Here is a 21,105-nt window from a genome sequence, read left to right as displayed (position 1 = left end):
TAACAAGTGACAATTCGTTAAGTAGATCTAGACCTATACAATCTTTCTTTCAATCTTTCTTTACTTTTATTACAAATCAAATAAGTTTCTATTAGTTTATATATAAGAGTTTAGTTTATCAACTTTGGTACTTAAATCTACCTAACAATTCAATTCCATAATCCTTATAGGAATAATATTCTACTTTCATCACTACTGGCCATACAAGTAAATAATTTTTTAAAATCAAACCTTCAATTATTCAAATGATCTAAACTTCTGTATAGTTTGGGGATTTACCAAACGATGATCCTAACCTTTACGTGTCTAATTTTCTTGAATTATATTATACTTTAAGTATAATGGTGTCTCATATGGTATAATAAGATTAAGACTTTTTTCTTTTTCTCTTAAGGACAAAGCAAATAGTTGGTTAACTTCACTAACATCTAGATCAATCACTACTTAAGAGGATTTGGCATAAAAATTCCTCTTGAAATTTTTTTCTCCTACTAAGACTGCCAAGTTAAAAAACAAAATAACCACCTTAATGCAAATGGATGGTGAAAATCTCTATGATACTTTGAAAAGATTCAAGGAGCTATTAGGAAAATGTCCACATCATAATCTTCTCCGTGGCTACAAATTCAGATATTCTACAATGGTCTCACTCCATCCATGAGAACTATATTAGATTTGGCTATTATAGGAGATATTATAAGCAAAACAACTAAAGAAGTGCATGAACTAATGGAGGAGACGGTAGCCAACAATTATCAATAAGGTATGGAAAAAAAAGTATATAGAAAAACTACTAGTGTATATGAACTTGATGCTTTTACTTTCATAATTCACAATTATTAAACCTAACTAAAAAAATTGAAGCTTTAGGAACCCTATCCCAAACCACCCCTATCAATGCCATTCAAAATCCCTTTGTGTCTTGTGAAATATGTGATGGACCCCATACTAGTGAAAGATACCATTTTAGAATAAAAATGGTCTAGTTTGCTTAATAGCCCAAGCCTCCCTATAACTCATATAATAATACCTATAACCTAGGCTAGCAAACGACCCTAACTTTTCTTGAAACCAACCCAACCACCTGCCCACTAACTAAAATACTAATTTTTACCTAAACCCACAACCCCATAGCCCAACCCAAGAAAAGAAAACTAGTTTCGAGAGATGTTGACCCAACTAATGCAAGCTGATAATATAACCATCCAAAGTCAAGCTACATCAATCAAAAACCTTGAAAAACTAAATAGGTCAACTTGCTTAAGCTATATCCAATCAACCCTTATGAAACTTGCCAGTAATATTGAGTCAAACCCTAAGAAACAAGGTAAGGAAACATGCAATACTATATACTTTTATGGTCAAGATGGTATGTATAAGTCTAATAACGATGATATTATGGATAAGTTTATGGTGGTTAACTTGCCTAACTTTATTAAGTAGCTTAAGGTAGACTATATTGGAAAGATGATCTGATGGATGATGAGGAGCTATTAAGGTATGGTAAAAAGATTTTGGGTAGTTTTGATCACATAGCTTTAGAAGCCCCTGAAAATATTAAACCTTATAAAGAGATGGGAGAGAATTTTGAAATAGAGTAAGATCTTGAAGAGTATAATTGAGAGGAAGATTATAAGGAGTTTATTTAAGGTTTAGTTAAAGAAGGAAATATGTTATTATATGTCGAAAGAGCACTTCTTAAGAGCATTCAACCTAAGAAGGAGGAAATCAAGTGCAAAAAAAAAAATCATGAATTTAAAAGGTTAAGAATGACTCTAAGAATGTCCACACGAAACATACCTTTGAAGTAGCAACACCAACACTAAGACCTATACCAAAAGTGCTACTCAAAAAATTAGAGAAGGCCACTTTTATGAAAAATTATAGTCTTACACTTCAACAACTTCTTATAAAGCAAAAAGATCTAGGGAGTTTCATTATCTTTTGTAAAATTAGCCATGTAAAATTTGATGAGCTTTTTGTAATCTTAGATCTAGTGTACATCTGATGCCTATGAATACTTTCATGCAGTAAAAATGTGGTGTACTGAAACTTTCAACTTTCATTATTAAGTTTGCTAATAGATCTATAAAGAAACTTTGAGGAATGTTGGAGAATGTGTTGGTAAAAATCAACAAGTATGTTTTTTTTGTGTGGATTTTATAGTATTAGATATGAAGGATTATGAAGCCCTCTTATTGTGAGGTAGACCTTTTCTATCAACATCCAAAGCCTTGATTGATGTATATAATTATAATCTTACCTTATATTCAAGGACAAGAAGATGCAAGTTATGATTGGTGGATATGGTGTCTTTAAAGATGAGAAAGATGTCTAAACAATAACAAAAATTAAGGAAAAGGATAAACCTAGAGAGTTGAACTTGATTTCTAAATCTCTTAGCCCATTGTCACAAATCCACTTAGCAAAACCATTAAGTCCTCGCTCTTGCAAACCCAAACCCAAAACTTCTAAACCAAAATTGAAGATGCCCACCATTGATTCAAGTCCAACTTATGTCATTCCTATAAGAAAAGTAACTAAACCTCCTAGATCTAACTTAATCTATGTAAAACCGTAAAGGAAAATGTAGCAAAGAAAACTCTCTTAAAAAGATGAGGTGATTTTTAAATTTTAGGGATGGTTAAGCTTGATCAAAACTAGCATTGCTTGGGAAGCAACCCAAGTTTTACATACTTAAGTTTTACTTTTTATGGTTTATGTATTTGTTTTCTTTATTTTAAGACATGTATGCTTTGATTTTCTTTTGTGTTTCTGAGCTTACAGGGATGAAAGTGATACAAAAAAATGCCTCATGAAGATTCCAAATTTTGGCTTTAAAGCCAAATTTGAGGAGTATTTCTTTTTTCTAGTGTTTTTTTTTTTTTTTGTAATATTGCTTGATCTAAGTATGGGGGAAAAAGAATGCTTTTTGAACTAAACTTGTTTTCGAAACCTTTTCCCTAATTATTTTGTTCTCAAAAACCAATGTGGCATGCTAAAACCTTTATTATGCAAACCTAGTTAATTTTTCATGAATTATTCAAGAATGACTTATGTATAATATGAAGAGAAGTATAAATGTAATTGAGCATAAAGTTCTTGAATGTGCTTTTTGGTTTAGTATGATTTTTATGTGTATGTTTTTAGTCTTGATGTATGAGGTGCATGAATTTTTGTAAAAAAGTTTGAGGATATTAAGTTGCATAGAGATTTAAAGTAATAGTGTGACTTTAGAATTTACCTACTCGAACCTCAAGGTGAAATTTTAGACTATACTTAATTCAAGAGATGATCTAGTCATTATTTAGACAATTTGAGCCTTTTCAAGCCTACTTTTTATGATACATCCCTTGTACATTTAATTTTGAGCTTTTATATTCTCCTTTTCTTTGATTATTTAACCACAATAATAAGCCTAAGCCTTTTCTTTGAATTGTTACCTTTATTGTTTTACCCTAACTCAATGTTGCTTATTTTTGTTTTGGACAAATTTCTGTATTTGGGAGGAAGGGAGATGCAAGGAATGGAAAAAAGAAAAAAAAAAGTTTGGCAAAAAAATTAAAGCCAAAATGGCTAAAACCAAAAATGGAATTGTTAAAAAAATGCCAAAAATTTAAAGATGTCTCAACATCTTGAAAGTTCAAAGCTCTCAAATTTTTGATCTTTAATCCAAGAATTAAAGAAAAAAAGCAAAAAGGTTTATGAGCCTAAAATTTTCTTTTTTCTACTTTGACATAAGCCTTACATTACAATCCTTATAAGACCTTTTGATCTTGAGTCAAGTATGTAAGTTTAACGTTAGTGGAAAGGGAAGAGGAAAGTAAACATATAAAGTATGTTCTATCTTTGAGTTGATATGTGATGATATATTTTTCATTCTTTTTGCTTAAATTATTTGTATGTATTAGAGATGTAGTAATTTAATATACATGAAGATTATATGAAATTGAAAGCTTACTTTTTGAATGAATTTCTTGGGAATCTATGCTTTTAGTTATCTTTGTATTATACAATAGTGCATGATTGAAAATTTATGCAATTGTTAGCTTTGTGTGCATGTATATTGAATTTTAGTCATGTTAATTTGAGAGTTTTTGCTTGAGAACAAACAAATGTTTAAGTGTAAGGGTGTGATAGCACTTAAAAATATAAAGATTTATAAGTTCAATTTGGTTAAAATTTTTAAATTTTGGTTGAATTTGGTTTTTTTAATTTTTGTTTTCTTAATCTACAAGGTTTTGTACTTAGTGCAGAATTTCTATTCATTTTTGAACAAGAGATCATGCAAAAGTAAGACAAGCTCAATTCATGTAATTTTCGGCCAAGCATGTAATGATGGAACTGAATTTGACTTGAAGTAAGATTTCCAAATTTGACTTGAAGTAAAAATCCTAAAGGCACTATGACTACCACTTGGATTCAATTTTCCCATATTTAAGAGCATTTCTCAATATACATGTGTTAATTGAAAAGTTCTATCCAAGAAAGGACTCCAAAGCATTCAACCAAATTCGGTGTTGGTAGATCGTTCCAATCTGGTCTCATCTGACTTTATCTGATCTAAAATTTACAAGATGCAACAACCACTATAAGAAGGAGGTGAGAGAATGAAGGAAATTCAGAAAGGAGATGATAGAGAAAGAATGAAAAAAAAGAATATAATTTTTTAAGTTTTTTATTTTTAAAAAATAAAATACATTTTTAAAAATTTTTAATTTTTAATTTTTCGAAGATTTTAAAATTTTCAAAGGATAAAATTTAGAAAAAAAAAAAAGAAAAAAAGAAAGAATTTTAGAATTTTTAAAAACTTTATTTTAAAATTTTTCAAAATAAAAAATTTATCTCTTTAAAAAATTCTCTTTTATTTTTAATGCATTAAAATATATTTTATTTGATTTTATTTTTCAAAATATAATAAAATTATTTTAAAAATTTTGAATTTTTTAATTTTAGACATAAAGGAGTTTGATTTTTTTTTTTTTTTTTTTACCTGGTAAAACTCCTTACAGCGTAAGTTGGTACCCAACACGTGGACACATGGGATCCACATTGTAATCAAATTGGAATTGTAACAACTGATTATGACGCCTCATTTTCTGATTTGCTGTTAATCACGCGATGATCTTTTGATTATAACACATTGAATCCACAACATAGTTGTTAATCGCACCATGATCTTCCAGTGACTATGTTAATCAATATTTACTATATGACGCATGATAATACAAATATTATATTACACATTTTTAAAACGTGTCGAATTAAATGTGTTGTTGTTACTTATCCATCAATCTTTTACAAAAGAAGCATAAGCTTAAGAATAAATATTATTTGCAAGCATGAATGCTAGCATTGCCAAAATCCAACTCCTAACATAAATGAACGAACCGTTAAAATCTCTATTCTTATTCTGTTATCCTCCTCTCTTGCGAAGGAAAATCTTAATTTTATATTTTATTTTTTATCTAGTAAAATGTAAAAGAATTCCGTCAGCAATGGAAAAAACTTTTTTTTTTTTTTTTTAGCTCCTACCCTGAAGCTGGTATGACATCAAATGTCAGCCATCTAAAAGGATTACACTTAAAGAGATCATTGGATACACTGAGATACAACAACATTGTTTTACAAATAAAAGAATCGAACAATGAGAAGAAAATTTCACGTTTTTACATCCTTCTCATCTTTTACAATATCCAAGTACTTCAGTTCTGCCAACAGTCGTTCATATTCGCGCTGAACCTCTCCCACTTCATTTCTAAGCTCTTCCACCTGCACCAATTAAATGAAGCAGTATTTCAGAGGCCAACAGAGACTGCCTAAATTAACTGTAAGGTTCAATACCTTGAAGTTCAGTTCTTCAACTCTCTTCTCATAATCCAAGCATCTGAAACACAAAAAATAAACTTCCAGTAGTCAGCTGCCAGTTTATTGCAAAGCTAAAGTTAAAGACCAAAGTGGTTATCACAAAATACAGATGAAAAATCACCAAGTAAAAGATGTAGATAACCAAATACAAGTATTCTACTTACTTTGCAGAAAGTTTCTTGTTTTCTTGCATCAAGTTAAGAGTTTCTTGACTGGCAGGCTAGAGGAAAAAACAAAAAAAAAAAAAAAAAAGCAACACAGAAGGTTAGCAATGGAATCAGTTTTGCTAATGGAACTGATAAATACTACTATGAGAAAGCAAAAGAAAATCAAATTTCCTATCATCTATGTAAAGAAAGATGGAGTTGATAAATACTACTGAATCCATTATGCAATTGCCCCATAAAACAGCTAAATATAATAGCATTCAGAATTGGGCAGCAAACTCATACAGTAAGCAGGAAAAATGGAAGGATTTGCATGCATGCAGTGAAAAGGATTATCTTTCCGTTGAAGCATGGAAGAGTAAAATAAAAGTTGCATGTTTTAGCATACAAGCTTAAGCAATGAACCCGCAACTCCCTGTTTGAATCTAATAAACTAGAAACTTGGGAGAGCATCTCCCTACAGACCTGTAGAAATGTGTTGCCACAAATCCCTGCCTGGCGTTTCACTTTTTCAAGTTTTGCTACATCACCAGGTTCCTTCCTCTTCATAGGCAGTCCTGTTCAATCACTAGGCACCATGAAGAAAAATAAATCCTACATATTAGTACCAAAAGAAAAATAATCACTTACCTTGCATGCTTTTTCCATGAGAGATGGGGATTGATTGCTCCGCACCAACATCTACATGCCCTGCTTTTGCTCTATCAGCAGCCATGGAAGTTTGATTCAACCCAACAGGGTGTTGCACACTGCTCTGTCCTGTAAAGTGAGACGGAACATGAGATGCTGGTGGTCGAGACTTTTTCTTGACCTGATATCCAATTAGTCCACAATGATAATCCCTGCAAGAATTTAGTAACGTGCTTCAGACATCTATGCTAGAACATGAACTACAACCTCTTGAAAAGGCCAGTTGGTCATCAAAAGATATCAAGGATCACATTACAAATATGCAATCTACAGTACATGAAGGCAAAATCTAGGCTTCAAAATCAATTTGTTCAAACCATCAAATTGAGCCATTGCAGACAAACAAAAGCATGAAAATGAAAATATTTTCTCAAATATAATAGAAAATAAAAGTAAATAACTTTTTTTATCCAAAACATGAAAATGTACAGTTCCTCCATAAACATCCATGGTAATTGCCCACCAATACATTATCTGAGCAAGAGTAACTGGAAGTCTAATTTGATAGGCAGAAAAGCACTAGCAGAAGCAACTTTGAGTGGGAGAAACAAAATATGAAGTTTTCATGTAATTTAGATATTAAATAATAGATTACCAATATTCCCACGTCATTTCCTTTAAGCGACCTTCAAGCTTCTGAAAAAGGGAAGTTCTCTCAAAATCTTGTTTGTTATGAGTTGGCTCAACAAAATTAGCTTCCAAAACACCTGAAAGAGTAAAATAAATCATTTGGTGTGTACTACGATTTTACACAGAATTAACCTATGATGGAGAAAAAGGAATAAATGTCAATGGGTTAATATATTTGTAGGCTTCTTACCAACCACACCTCTACCTCGACTGTCTGAATAGCTAACAACCTGCCAAAATGGCTGCAAAAGAAGGGGGAAAAGGCAATACTTTAAGAATCACACAATAGTCACCTTGAAAGCAAAACATGTAATACAAATTGTATGCAGGAAAACAAATCTGCACCTTGAAGACATCCAGGCATGTAATATAAATCACAAGTAGGAGAAAACTTTCCTCAAAGACATCTAGGCCTGGACACATGCATATAGAAATCTAAATGTAAATATTAATATAATATTCCTGAACCTAGTGAACTCTCAGTTTTCTCGTTCAAACAAAATGTGCATGAGCATCATTAAGACTGAAATGACCATTTTGTTTAGAAAAAAAAAAAGGATGGTTGATTAAGAGTTGGGCAATTATTCACTTTTGCAGGTCAGAATCTATTTTTAAAATTTTATGAAGTTTCTCATATTAAGTTATTATTATTTTAGGTTATCAGATAACAAAGAATATCTGATGTTCTCAACAATTCTTCGAGGCACAAAACATTTTATTGCTAATGGATGCTATGATAAAGTAAGTATTTTTTTTTTTTTTAAGATGGGTAAAATTTTTTATGACAGTTACCAGAATTAGACGGTTCTTGTGGTAGACACAAAAACCGTGGATATTAACTTGTGGAGCTTCTTTAAGAAAACCAATTGTAGATACAACTGCAGCCTGCAATTCAACCAGAAAGCAGAAATGTCAATACATGATAAAGTTAGAGAAACATTCAGGAAGTCACCATCATGGAATGAATGGAATACAATCATATTTACACAAGCAACTCCCAATAAAATTTGCATCGGCAGTTCCCACTGGACGAAAGCACAGTTAATTTCATGTTAAATTATGTTAAATTACGAAGGAGGATGGTTAATTTGGACATCAACAAAACTTTTGGTTACTTGAGGTGTAACATTGTAATGGGAACTACAGCAGTTCATTAGTTTCCAATGGAGATAAACAATGATAAGCAACAAGGATAATGCTTGAAACTAGTACCTCTACAGATCCACCGCTTTGAGGTTTATACAAGATATACTCTATATATTTCAGATCATCAGCAATGTTATGATGCTCAACAATTTCTCCTCGCAATATTATCCTGAAAGTTTCAGGAATTCGCAAGTACAAGACGGACAAATATACCTGTATGTTGAGACAGAATTAAACTTTAAGAAATATGAATCCTTTTACTTGTTAATTTAACATACAATAGACAAACTACAGACTCACACGAAGCGAATGATGATAACGGCTGGCAATGTGTTGTTCATTTACAGCTTTCCAAGCAGGAATTGTATCAACTTTTTTGGTTTCTCCACTAATGCGAATATCCTGCAATCAGAATCATAAGATTTCATTTGAAAGATAGAGCCAAATATATCAGAAAGACAAGAGGATGCAAAAAGAAATTTCAACCTTTGGATCAGAATCAAAGTCTAGCTCTGAACTCCCATCATTATTGAGCCATAAATTGTAGATAATAATTTTTGTGCCATGAGAACCAATGTCATCAAACTGCAATTCGAGGGAGATACATGTGAAGCAGGTGAGATTAGAACAACTTCAAAGACCAAAACATTTCATGAAATGTCAATTAAGATAAATTACGCTGCAAGATTTTTGGTCCATTCTCCATTTCTCAAGACAAGTTGTTGCATAAATTCAAAATAGATTTACTAATATTCAGTTTGAAGTAGAATTTTTATTTTATCAAAACCATTAACATGTCATTCTAGAAGTTATTTTAATTATATAATGTCACCACACCTACGCCATCGCTGTGCACTTGGCCACCCCTTTTATGATTCTAAAGGAAATTAAATGGACACCAATACAAAAAAATAATTTTAAAATCATAACAACAAAAATACATAAAGCTTTTACTAGAAAGTGTTAATATTACGACTGGCCCTTGAATCATAGTGAAATGTTCAATGTGAAACCTGATTTTTAAAAACCTCTAATGTGATACTTGAACCATGAATCTGTTAACTAATATGGTATTTGGAGGGCTGTTTATCCATTATGTGTTATCATTTAGAGCCAACCATGTTACAGACAAATACTACATTAATTAACAGATTCATAATTCAAGTACCACAGTAAAGACTTTTAAAGTTCAAATATCATATCGAATATTTCAATAGTTCAAGGGCCATGCGTAACATTAATCCTATTAGAAATGTAGGGCCAGTTATATGGGTTGAATCAAGTATGAGCCAACCTAGTCTATATCATATCAAATTCATGTCACAAGTCTTAAGTTTGTGCCTCATCAAAATAATACCAAACATCAAAGTTGCGTCAAGCTCAAAAACTTGGTTATTTAAATATTATTTGCAATTATAAATATATTACCAAAAAAAAAAAAGCATCATTAGACTTGCAAGTCATGCCAAGTCTAAAAAAATTGAAGTAAAATCTAAAATCGTTTCAATTAAAGTACTTTCAAGAAAGACTCAAATAGCTAGCAAGTAGGTTTAACTTGCTTACACCATATGGTACTCTATTTAAGACAAAATCCTTAATTCAACAAATACAAAGTTCTTTTTTTTTCCCCTAATATCCATATTCATTTTTGTCTTCTTTTTTCCCTTTTGATATAGGCATATTATGTTAAGTCTCATTTTTTATCATAGTGTTTGGTATCATTTTCAAGATCACCATTGTAATCTAATCTCCAAGGTGATATTATTACTACAATGATCGCATCTCAAAATAACCTTGTTTCATTAACAATCATTAATTCTTAAGAATTAAAGCTCACTGTGTTTGTCGTTGGTATTATTAAAAATCAAATATGATTTTTCTTTAAGGTAACAAAATAACCATATTGTACTTATTAAACAAGTTAACAATTTCAATGTTGTTTAAAGACAATAATTTATGAAATATTAGTAGTATTTTATTTGCTTCATAATAAGGTGTACTAAACTATTAAATTAACAAATATATCTATTGATAGGTAAATTAACTTTTATAGAAAAGTTAAAAGAAAACATACAAATGATTTTTAATTTGGTACGATGAATATTATTTTGAAAGATAAAAGCTTATAAAATAATTACAATTTTGTTAGGAAGTTTTTAATCTATGCATCAAATGAGTAATATTGACTACAATTAATTTTACATATATATCATTTCCCCTCAATGATAAAAGTTTTCCACTTTTTAGATGGGAATTAACTCATACTCCAATGCAATAATCTAGTTACTCTCAATGATCTAAAATCACTACCACATAGGATCCTCAAGTTCTTATCAAATACGATGATCTAATCACTGTGCAGTTCATCATGGCTTTTAAGAGTGATCACCCAATACCAAACACCACCTATAAGAATAATTGAACGTCTTTGTCTCACATACCACATCCACCTTTAACATGTCTTTCCATTTTATCCTCCATTGGCACTATAACAACATTAAGATAAACTCAAATTATTTTCAGTATGTGGGTGACCATACATCCATTAGAGCTAGAGATAGCAAAGCTGACTCTAATCAAGAAACTCGCCCATACCCAATCCAAAACATTTTACTAAGAAAATTCAACAACCTAGACCCGCTCAAACTAAACCTGAACTAACCCGTAATAAAACAACATGACTCGAACTTAAATTGAGTCTGATTTTATTTTTAAAAAGAATAAATATAACAATCTAATTTTACTTTTAAAAATAATAAATATAACACTAACTACTAGTCATAATATTTAATAACTTCAAATTATCTTTTAGAATCTCTTTAGTTTTGAATTTTCATATAACTTAGGATATTATCATCCTTAATTATGATTAAAAAGAAGTATAAAACCAAAATCTTTCTATTATTAAAATTAAATTTGATTTCTACGGGTATAAAAGTTCTTTTTTCAGTTTTCCTTTTTCTTCACTCTTACGAAATAGTAAAATAAATAGTTAGAATAAACAAATAATAACTTTTAAAACAAAAGTAATCCGTAAATTAGAAAAATAATAGACAATAATTCAACATAGCTAATTGTAGCATATATTTTTTAAAATTACTATATTTTATGATAGGTCAAGTATAGCTATGCAATCCAAGAAGGGAAGCGAATTGGATTGAATCCAAATTCTTTCCTAAAATAAGTATTGATTGAAAATTAGAGGAAAAGTAACAATTCAATTGATATATATGAAATTAAAACACAATCAACTTGAATTAGATAGAAGATAAGGGATAGGGAAATCAAACACAAAGATTTAGAGTTTTGGTCCTCTCTCAAGGCACATACATCCTCTCCCTTAGCCTTTCTTGCCAAGGAACATAATCCACTATTCTTTAAATCTTTACAAGCTACCTTTTCTAATCTTAAGAATAACCTTCACAATCCCTACCTTCAAGGCTTAGGTGACAACCTATAACTCCCTATATTTCTAAGTTTAGGTAGCAACCTCTAAATTCCCACCTTTGAAGGCTTCGATAGCAGCCTCTAAGATTTTATAATTGAATTTTACAACCAAGTGTATCTCTCAAAGGTTGGATAGTTGCCTAATAAGTACAATCAGATACTAACAAAGATCGGGTACAAGAATTACAAAGGAATATGAAAATGAAGCACTAAAAACCTGAAAGCTCTTGAATTTTTTGATTTGATGCTTTTGGGATGATATCTCTACATTTCAAAGGTGTTAGAAAGGCCCTATTTACAATGGGAGAGCCTTTCGAGCTGTTGGAGTGTGTTGAGAAGTAAAAAAGGTCATTATTTGCTTAAAACAAAAAAGAAACCGTTTTATGCTATCTAGGCATAGGGAATCAATCCTTGCTTGAAAGTGATCAATCCTTTGGCTTTAAATTTGAAAATCTAGTAGTTGCAGAGGTAAGGGATTGATCCCCTACCAAAGGGATCGATTCTTGACCAAAGGGGATCGATACTACTAACGCAATACTTAATAAATTGACCATATCTTGAGTTACAAAACTCGAAAATAATGATCAATTTGAAAATATAGAAACTAGACTTAATGGGCTTTTAATTCATACAAAGCTAAACATGTGAATCAATGTAAAAAAAATACAACAAAATTTCAAAATTACCCCTTGCGTAGTTGTTAGACTGCCTACAATTCTTAGCAAAAATGCAACATCTTTACTTAGAAAACTCGGATTTCAATTTCATTTGGCTCATTACAAAGTAGGCTCAAACAACTTTCCAACCATATACAAATCCAACAGCGAAACTTTACAAATCAATATCGAAAATAAAACAAAGTAATTGTTGCAAAAACCTTGCTCTTACAAAACAATTTTCTCTAATTAATCCATTTCTCAAAACCAAAAGTATCAAAACTATATTGAATCTAAGATAAACAAAATTACTTAAAACAGATAAATAATCTCTAAAAGGTATTTTTGGTTTGAAAAATACAAAAACATCTAAAGCAAATTTAGGTCATAAAACACAATTAAAGTTTGTCATTTCAAAATCACTATCAATTTAAGGCTAACAATTTACCTTAGTATATATTTGATAGTAATAGAAGATAATAACTTAAAATAGAGCTAGAACTAGATTAAAGAATCCTTCATGTCAACTAGAAAAAAAAAAATTTTATTACATACCATTTAAACTTCATTTAATAGACCTTAACTCTTAAAAGTAGCTAAAGATAATTAAATATTATTTATATTCAAATTTTGAAATAGTTTTTTTACCTCAATGAAGTTTAAAATTTGAGAACCTAATTAACACAACTTCTAACATTTGGAGTTATGATTGACCTTGTAAGTCATAAGTCATACGACATTACTATTATCATGGTGAATTAGTAATAATAAGTAGAGAAATTATGATAACATAAACATCACTCAAAAATAATTAATGAATTTTTAAAGCAAATTGCTAATTTTTAATATAAAATAATTCTAAATTAGCAAATCACTTCTAAATAATTTGTTTTAATCTTTTTATATGATCTGAAGTTTTTTTTTTTTCCGAAATTTTTATTTATATATATCAAAAAATAATAATTAAAGGTTTATATGCCACAAGATACAAAAATGTGACTTTGGATAACTTAATTATGATTTACAATGAATAAAATCTTACTCCATTTAAATGATCAATCCAAATTAATTCAATTTGACTTTAAAAGTTAACTTGAATAAGAAAGGACCTGAACCCAAATAACTCAAGTACCAAACCCAAATGACCCAAACCTGAAATAACCTAAACTTAAGATGATCTAAAACATAAATAACCTAGACCCAAGAAGATTTGGAATGACTTGCCTTGAAATGACCAAACCTAGCACGCATAACTGCCACCTCTAACTATAGCATTCTGATCCGAACTATAATCATTAACATTTAGGTTTTGTCCATTTAATGCAATAAAGTACTATAAATTTTATTGTTATCCTATAAAATTTTCTTTGGAATTTAAGAGTTATTTTCCAAATCCATAGACTTAAGTATCATAGGCTCCATCACTTGGAGCCTACGAGTGAACTTCTCGAATGAAAATCCAAATTTCCTACAAGGTGTTTCAATCTCCAATTTTGACTCCAAATACTATTTCTAGTTTTGCTAAACTTGTATTCCTTGTACTCTATTCCAAACGTTTTTAATAAGAAACCTTTTGCCTTGAAAGTTCTCTTCTTAACTAAAGCTTAGCATTAACTTTTGCTCTAGTATTGTCCTTCGAAACTATATGATTAGCAAAAAGCACATATCATATTAAGCTTGAGTTCTGTTCACAACTCAAGCTTACCATTGGTCTTTGCCCTATAAATATATTCTACAATGTAGTGTCATGAGTATGCCTAGAAATCCATCCATTCCAAGAGAAAAAGATAAACCCTCAAAATTTTATCCGTGGTGCAAACTTTTCAATGTTACAAAGTAGTCAATCAACCACTAATAGTCATAATGCCAGTTACTAGACATACATGTTCTTTATAGCCCAAATATCATAATACAAACTCATTTCGTCTCCAAAATCAATGAACACCAAGTATATGTTAATCTCTCCATCAAACATTAGAACTAGATAAATAGCTTCCTTACTCAACATTCATAACACAAATCCAAATTTATTCTCCAAGACACTGGTCTCAAGAATTAACTTTTCCTTGACCATGCTATCCTAGGAGTTTATATAGCACAATTCATCAAGTTGATACATCTTAGAAGTTTTATCGATCACCTTTGTCTAATACAAACTTGTAAAATTACTCTCTCCACTCATCCAACAATTTCTTGATCCACAAAATTTTAAAGACGCAAGGTAGTAAAGCAAAATGTTAACTTCCTTATATATTGCCACACCTTTTTGAATGGAAGCCATGAGATCAAATTACTTTTCCACACTTCATGCTTAAAACCATTTTAACTAAAGTACTTTTCAACTTTTCCAATAGAGAGTGTACTTTCCTATTTTTCCCTTCAAATGCTCAACTCCCGCCAAGTTGTATTGCAATAACATCCAAAATAACAAATTTTTAGTCTTCATTCTTATGCACTTAGATCTCCATTCTGTCACTTTTCCAAGCTTGTATATGTTCTTGCTTCCTCTTTCCTTTGCTCCCACCCATAAAACTAGTCTACACTTAACTGCTTTCATAAATTTCCTTGTCAATATATATTTCTTAAAGTCTTTTTTGCTAGTACATTTGTACATGTAACTTTGATCATCCATACACCTCTTTCTCTGTCACCAGGATTCTTTACATGATCAAGCATGCTCTCATTTAATTAACGTAGAACTTAGGTTCCCCAATCATAAAGCAAGAAACTTGTTCATACTTCATCTAGCAAAAAAAATATACTTTCTTCAAGAATCCCTTTAAAGAAAATCCACTCTCTACCCATTTCAAATCCCATCTCCAACTTGGATACAGAAAATTTGCTTCTGCTCTTTATTTTTTAAAAGAACATGAGAATCAAGAATCTTTAACTTATGTTAGGTAGTCAAGCTTTCTCTTGAGATGACAACAACCTTTACATGATTTTTGGTACCTTCTCCTTATAAGAAAAATATTTCCAAAAAATAAAGCTAATTTTAAAAGTAGCCAGCAGATTATATCATAGCTAAAAGGAAAGTAATACTAATATACAATGAACCAAATTAACTAACCAAATTTTGCAAATGTGAATGTGATGAACAATTCAATTAGCAGCAATTATAATCATTGACAATTCCAAGAATAAAGTAAAATAAAAGCTCAGCTTTTAGAGATGAAGATGAAGATGAAGATGAAGATGAAGATGAAGATGAAGAAGAAGAACGCCTACTTGCTTCAAAAGCTCAGCTTCTGTTGAATATGGAGACCATTGCAACAAAATTGAAAGATTAGATGCAAAATGTTCTCTACCATGCAACACATCCAACCTGCCACTTGACATATTAAGCTCATAATCCACCTGCAGTTTGAACAAAGATCTTATAGTAGGCATTGGAAACTAATATAAGCTCAAATGGAAGGAGGATGCTCACCATAGGTACTACAATTCTGTCATGACCTGTTCTTGTCAAGAATGAATAAGAGAGAAGACCAATGCTTTGAGTCAAAGATCTAATCATGGAATAAAGGAAATTCATTATTTAAAAGAAGCAATGCATGTGTGAGTAAATACAAACATAATTACATAGAACTAGGTCTCCACTCCCCATATACTCCAAAGATACAAGAAAAACTCTCTTTATTGGGTGTAACACAGGCTCATGCACAACTTTATCGACTTGAATCACATGAAAGACAGCTTACATTAGGATTATTGGTAATTAATGACTTGAACTTTACACACAAACCATCTATCTCACTCTTCCTATTGTGGGATGGCTTCCAGACTCTACCTGTGCAAAAACCTAATTCCTCATCAAGGCCCACACCTCATATACTGAACCAAGATTAAACAAGGACACAAGAGCTACCAATCTTTCAATTACACATGCTGTAATAGATTGATAAAAATAATAATGCCTCAACCCCAGCCCTCCGGCTCATCAACTTTCAGACTTTGATCCACATGACTTTCATAAGCTTAAACTCAAGTTGCTAGAAAATAGTCATTTGAACCCTTATATGCAACCCATATATCTCACTATTTTTTAATGAGGGTTGGAGAATCGATTTAAGAAAATAAATTCTTTAAAATGAAGAAAAATCAAAATAATACTTTCCCTCCTTGTGTTCTAAGAAAAACATTTATAACCTTATGATTGCAAAAGTTTTCCACAATACTAGCAGTCTGCTCCATTAATAAAAATAATTTTTCACTATTTTATGAAAATGATATTTATCCTATAAGCATACATGCAAGAATTAACTTTAATGGTCTACGTATATACAAACAAACAAGACTAGCAAGAATAACATTTTAATGCACAGGGAAGAAAATGATTGTAGTATAGGAACTAAACCTGTTGTCTAAGTGGCGGCTGAAAACAATCACATCTGCTCCAAGTCTCATAGAACTAGTCTTGAAACCATTGCCATCTGTAAGGCCATAACTCTTTTGATAAATATAAAAAGAAAGATCTAACAAATATTCCAAAGAAAACACAGGATTAATACATTGTCCAATTGCAGATTTCGACTTCTTATCTGAAAATCCAAAGCTCATGCAGCGACGCATTGCTTCAGGGGCCATTCCACCACCATCATCTAAAGGAAAATTATCAAGTTTTGGAAAGTAGAAGTTACAAATATTTGATTGTAGACCACTTTTACAAATAACATAACTGAATTATAAATGAAAAGGTGTAATATCATTTTTTATGAAATCAAGAAGAAAATACCTTGAATTAACAAAGCTGCACTCCCATCCCTTGGGTTTGATGTTTTATCTACAATGACAAAAGTGGCCCCATTTTGGATCTATCCAATTTGACAGAAATAAGGTGTGAAGTGCAAAACAGTAATAATTCATCAAGACAAGATAGCAAATTGGGTAAAACACTGCAGTAACCTACATAATTGTACATTTATCCACCAACACTAATAGGATAATAATGTGATACAGAGTACAACTATACTTAAAATTTCAGTCATTCAAAATGCCAACTACATTTTCAATACAACTCTATAAAGGATTGTCTATCCTAATAAAACATTGATGCTTAACTTAAGTCTAGTTAAGATAATTAGGTGTTTATTGTGGCCTTATCTTATACAGTTGGTCTTATTCCCAACTTTAAATGATTATAGGCATATTAGTTGAACTAGTTTAGTAAATCATCACCATTGATAAGACTTCAAAGTACTGATTGTTACAAAAGAAATTCAAATTTCCTTATTACAGTTCAATCCACATGAACAATCATAACCCGATCTACCTTCCCAATTGTAAACATACATCAATGCCCTTGTTCTATCACTAAATTCTCAAACCCTATGCAAATTTTCAGACAAATTGCTACAAATTAGACACAATAATTAAGTTATTAGATCCTAGTTCTATAACTGTTTTATCATATAAAGTTTTCCAAAAGGATAAATCTCAGGACAAGCATGCGTAACATTAAACAAGACAATTATGGTCCAGCATCACAGGAGAACCGAAATAAAAATAAATAAATAAATAAGCCAACAAATTAAACTGAAATTTACCTCATCAATGGCATTGTCAAGTAGTTCAGCGATAGCTGCGAACAGTAACAAACAAGATACTAGTGTAATACATGCAAAAATAATCATTACTTCAAGAAAAAGTAGTGACTATAAAAAACAAACTGCAAAAGCCAGACATACCACCAAAGGCCCACTTATGAGAAGTGGCATTTGAATGAAGAAACAAGGGGTGCACATGTAGATAATTGTTGCTATCTGTTGTAAAAATATGGCAGAATATGAAGTTAAAAAGCAGCAGCAAGTAGGAAATCACATTTCATTAAGAATACAAAAATAACTGATAGCTGCATACTTTGTAGCATGACCTTGGAACCAAGCCCCCCTTCATAGCTCCCAGCTTTCCAGAATTGTCGACAAATTGGCGCCGGTGATACAGCTGACGTTGAAGAAACACCTGTGTCATCCCCTGGAGACTGGCCTTGTTCCAAAACACTAGTACTACTTTGACCATTATTTGAGCTTCTATTTTCTTCAGAGACTTGTTTTCTAGGTTGGTTTTTGGACTTAAGAAGCTCAACAGGTTGGACTCTATGGTTATTTTGCTGCTTTATCGTGCTCCCAACGGCACCAGGCTCTAATTTAACAGGTTTCATATCTACCTCTCCAAGTTCATCATCACTAGACAAATCTACAATCTCTACACAATTCATCTCCAAAACTGTAAATAGAAATGAAAATAGACAACACCTCAGAACATGTTAAAAACATAGAATCATAATGCATTAAAAAAAAATCCAATATTTTCAATTCCAAGAAACCGAGGAAAACCAACATTGCAAGCAAAACATTGAATTTGTTCAAATTACACATAACTGGAATTACCTACTTATACCCATAAAGAAAGGGGTAAATAATTGAAAAGGCTTGAAATACAGTTAGAAACAAATTCAGAACCTTTACCTAAGAAAACTTAACTGTTTATGGACACCAAACTTTACAAGAAAAACTACTCAATTTCTTTTTACTTTAGATCTCCCAACATCAAGCAAATAACTTAATCTCAAAATTAAACTACAAAGCCCAAAAATAAATGAAAAAAAAATTAACAAACAAACAAACAGGGTTTTTTTTTTCTTTGGACACACTCTTTGATTAGAGGGATCTTTTTTTTTTTTTGAAAAAAATTTTTGAAACCCTAACTTTTGTTTACTCTAAGGGCAAAAAAAAATAAATAAATAAATAAGATCAAAGTAAAAATAGAACAATCATATGACAGCTGTAAGGTGACTTTTAAAGGAGTTGCCAAAAACAATAATTCCATACCTGAGATATATCAGGTTCGGAAGTCTATCTTAGGTTGGGAAATAAATTAATTTCTGTACGTGGAGGCCTGACAGGGTTTTTCGCTGTCTGCTCGTATAGGCTTCGGTGGCATGGCTACGCGATCCTAGCCTCGGTCCCTCCGACGTCAACGTTATCATGACTTACAGTGGCTCAACAGTTCCGTATTTTATGTCCGTAAAACAAAATAAAAAAATTTGAATGTGTTAATATATTAATATAAATTTTATTTTTTACTTTTAAATTTATATATAATTTATATATTTTATTATATCTAATAATTCATATTATTATATCATATAAAATATTATATTTATATCATATTTTATATAAATATTATATATTATAATTTATATTGATATTAAAATATAAAATATAATTTTTTTTATTTTATTAAATTTATTTATAATTTTTTAAAATTAAGTGTTATTATTTTTTATTTATATTATTTTTATATTATATCATCATATCATACTTTAAATTATCAAATTTAATTTTTATATTTTTTATATTATATCGTTGCATTATATTTAAAATTTTCAAATATATTTCAATCATTTTACTCATCAATAACTTATGGAAAAAAATTTATCAATTGATTAGTGAATTTTTTGGCTTTGCTTAGAATAACTTTTTTTCTTAAAGTATTAAATGAGCATTTTAATTTTTTATTTTTTGATAAATTCTTATATAATTTTGTATTTAAATAAATTGTTAACTTTCAACTTATACTCAAATAAATCAATAATGCAAATAAAAAATTGAAAATTGTTACCATCAAAGCCAATTAAAATTTTTTTCTACATAAAACATGATCTGAATCAAAATTAAAAATTACAAAAAAATATTTCTTGAAAATTTATCGTTAAAATAAGTTTTTTTAATTTTTAATTTTATAAAGGCCATGAAAGGACATCGAAAAACTATTTATTTATTTTAATTTTTATCTACATCATCAAATCAAGTGAGTTTTTAAGTGAATAAAAATATCCAACTATGTTAAATGTAAAAAAAATTAATTTTTTTATTTAAAATTAAGATTTATTATAATACAAATTAAAAATTTATTTAAAGACAATAAAATATAAAAACATTGCTTATAAGTTTTTTATATTTTACTTTTTTTTTTTGTAGACAATTGTATGAAGATGTTCTCTATCTAATGCATTTAAGGTTTTATTTCAAAATATATTTTATAAAGATGAAACTCAAGTTGATAAATTTGAATCTTTACTCTTATCAACTAAACTAATACCTGTGGGAGAAATAGTATCTCATTTATAATTTTTAAGTTTTAATTTTCATTTGCAATATTAGAGAATAATCATATATTTTGTTAAAATATATTGAAGATAATTAATAAATTAATATGATAAATACAAAAATAAATAATATTTTAATCTTATTTGTGAAATTAAAAACTTTACAAACGATGTATAACTATCTTTAATTATTATTAAGACAAAAAATAATCACTAAGAATTGGGATAAGCAATTTAACCTCATAAGCCTAAATTAAGTCCAACCTAATTTAGGTAGTTAATGTTAATTGTGCTAAAATGGATTAATTAATAATTAATTAATCAATTAAAGAGAATTTATTACAATTAAAGCTCAATTCTTGAAAAACCAATTTCTTAGGTTGCTAAGAGT

The 21,105-nt window shown here is 30.0% G+C and overlaps 1 protein-coding gene and 1 non-coding gene across 10 annotated transcripts; both read right to left on the bottom strand.

Moving 5' to 3' along the window:
* Positions 1-502: 502 nt before the first annotated feature.
* LOC149514076 (small nucleolar RNA R71) lies at positions 503-609 on the bottom strand. Its single transcript, XR_016329464.1, has one exon. It is a non-coding gene; the product is annotated as a small nucleolar RNA R71 (small nucleolar RNA).
* A 4,951-nt stretch (positions 610-5,560) lies between these two features.
* Positions 5,561-19,319, bottom strand: DMS11 (Histidine kinase-, DNA gyrase B-, and HSP90-like ATPase family protein). Of its 9 annotated transcripts, none has more exons than XR_002689256.2 (20): positions 19,072-19,319; positions 18,464-18,829; positions 18,292-18,366; positions 18,151-18,185; positions 17,340-17,418; positions 17,116-17,205; positions 16,962-17,037; positions 16,035-16,113; positions 15,833-15,961; positions 8,988-9,086; positions 8,802-8,903; positions 8,568-8,714; positions 8,148-8,240; positions 7,546-7,597; positions 7,321-7,432; positions 6,666-6,877; positions 6,501-6,603; positions 6,033-6,088; positions 5,845-5,887; positions 5,561-5,772 (listed from the first exon to the last, which is right to left on the bottom strand). XR_002689256.2 is itself a non-coding variant. In XM_022870783.2 (20 exons), the coding sequence occupies exons 2-20, from the start codon at positions 18,819-18,821 to the stop codon at positions 5,662-5,664; spliced, it is 2,040 nt and encodes a 679-aa protein (XP_022726518.1). In that variant the 5' UTR covers positions 18,822-18,829; positions 19,072-19,319; the 3' UTR covers positions 5,561-5,661. The 9 variants fall into 9 exon arrangements, 6 of the variants coding, with proteins under 6 accessions (XP_022726518.1, XP_022726526.1, XP_022726535.1 ...); XR_016329260.1 differs by having other exon boundaries at positions 19,087-19,319; XM_022870783.2 differs by having other exon boundaries at positions 6,501-6,592.
* Between the last annotated feature and the right edge of the window lie 1,786 nt (positions 19,320-21,105).

The sequence above is a fragment of the Durio zibethinus genome, chromosome 17 (assembly GCF_047325235.1).
Source record: "Durio zibethinus cultivar Kanyao isolate XHJ-2024 chromosome 17, ASM4732523v1, whole genome shotgun sequence".
NCBI lineage: Eukaryota > Viridiplantae > Streptophyta > Magnoliopsida > Malvales > Malvaceae > Durio > Durio zibethinus.
The sequence above is the reverse complement of the archived record's forward strand: the minus strand, read 5'-3'. Positions and strand labels throughout refer to the sequence as shown.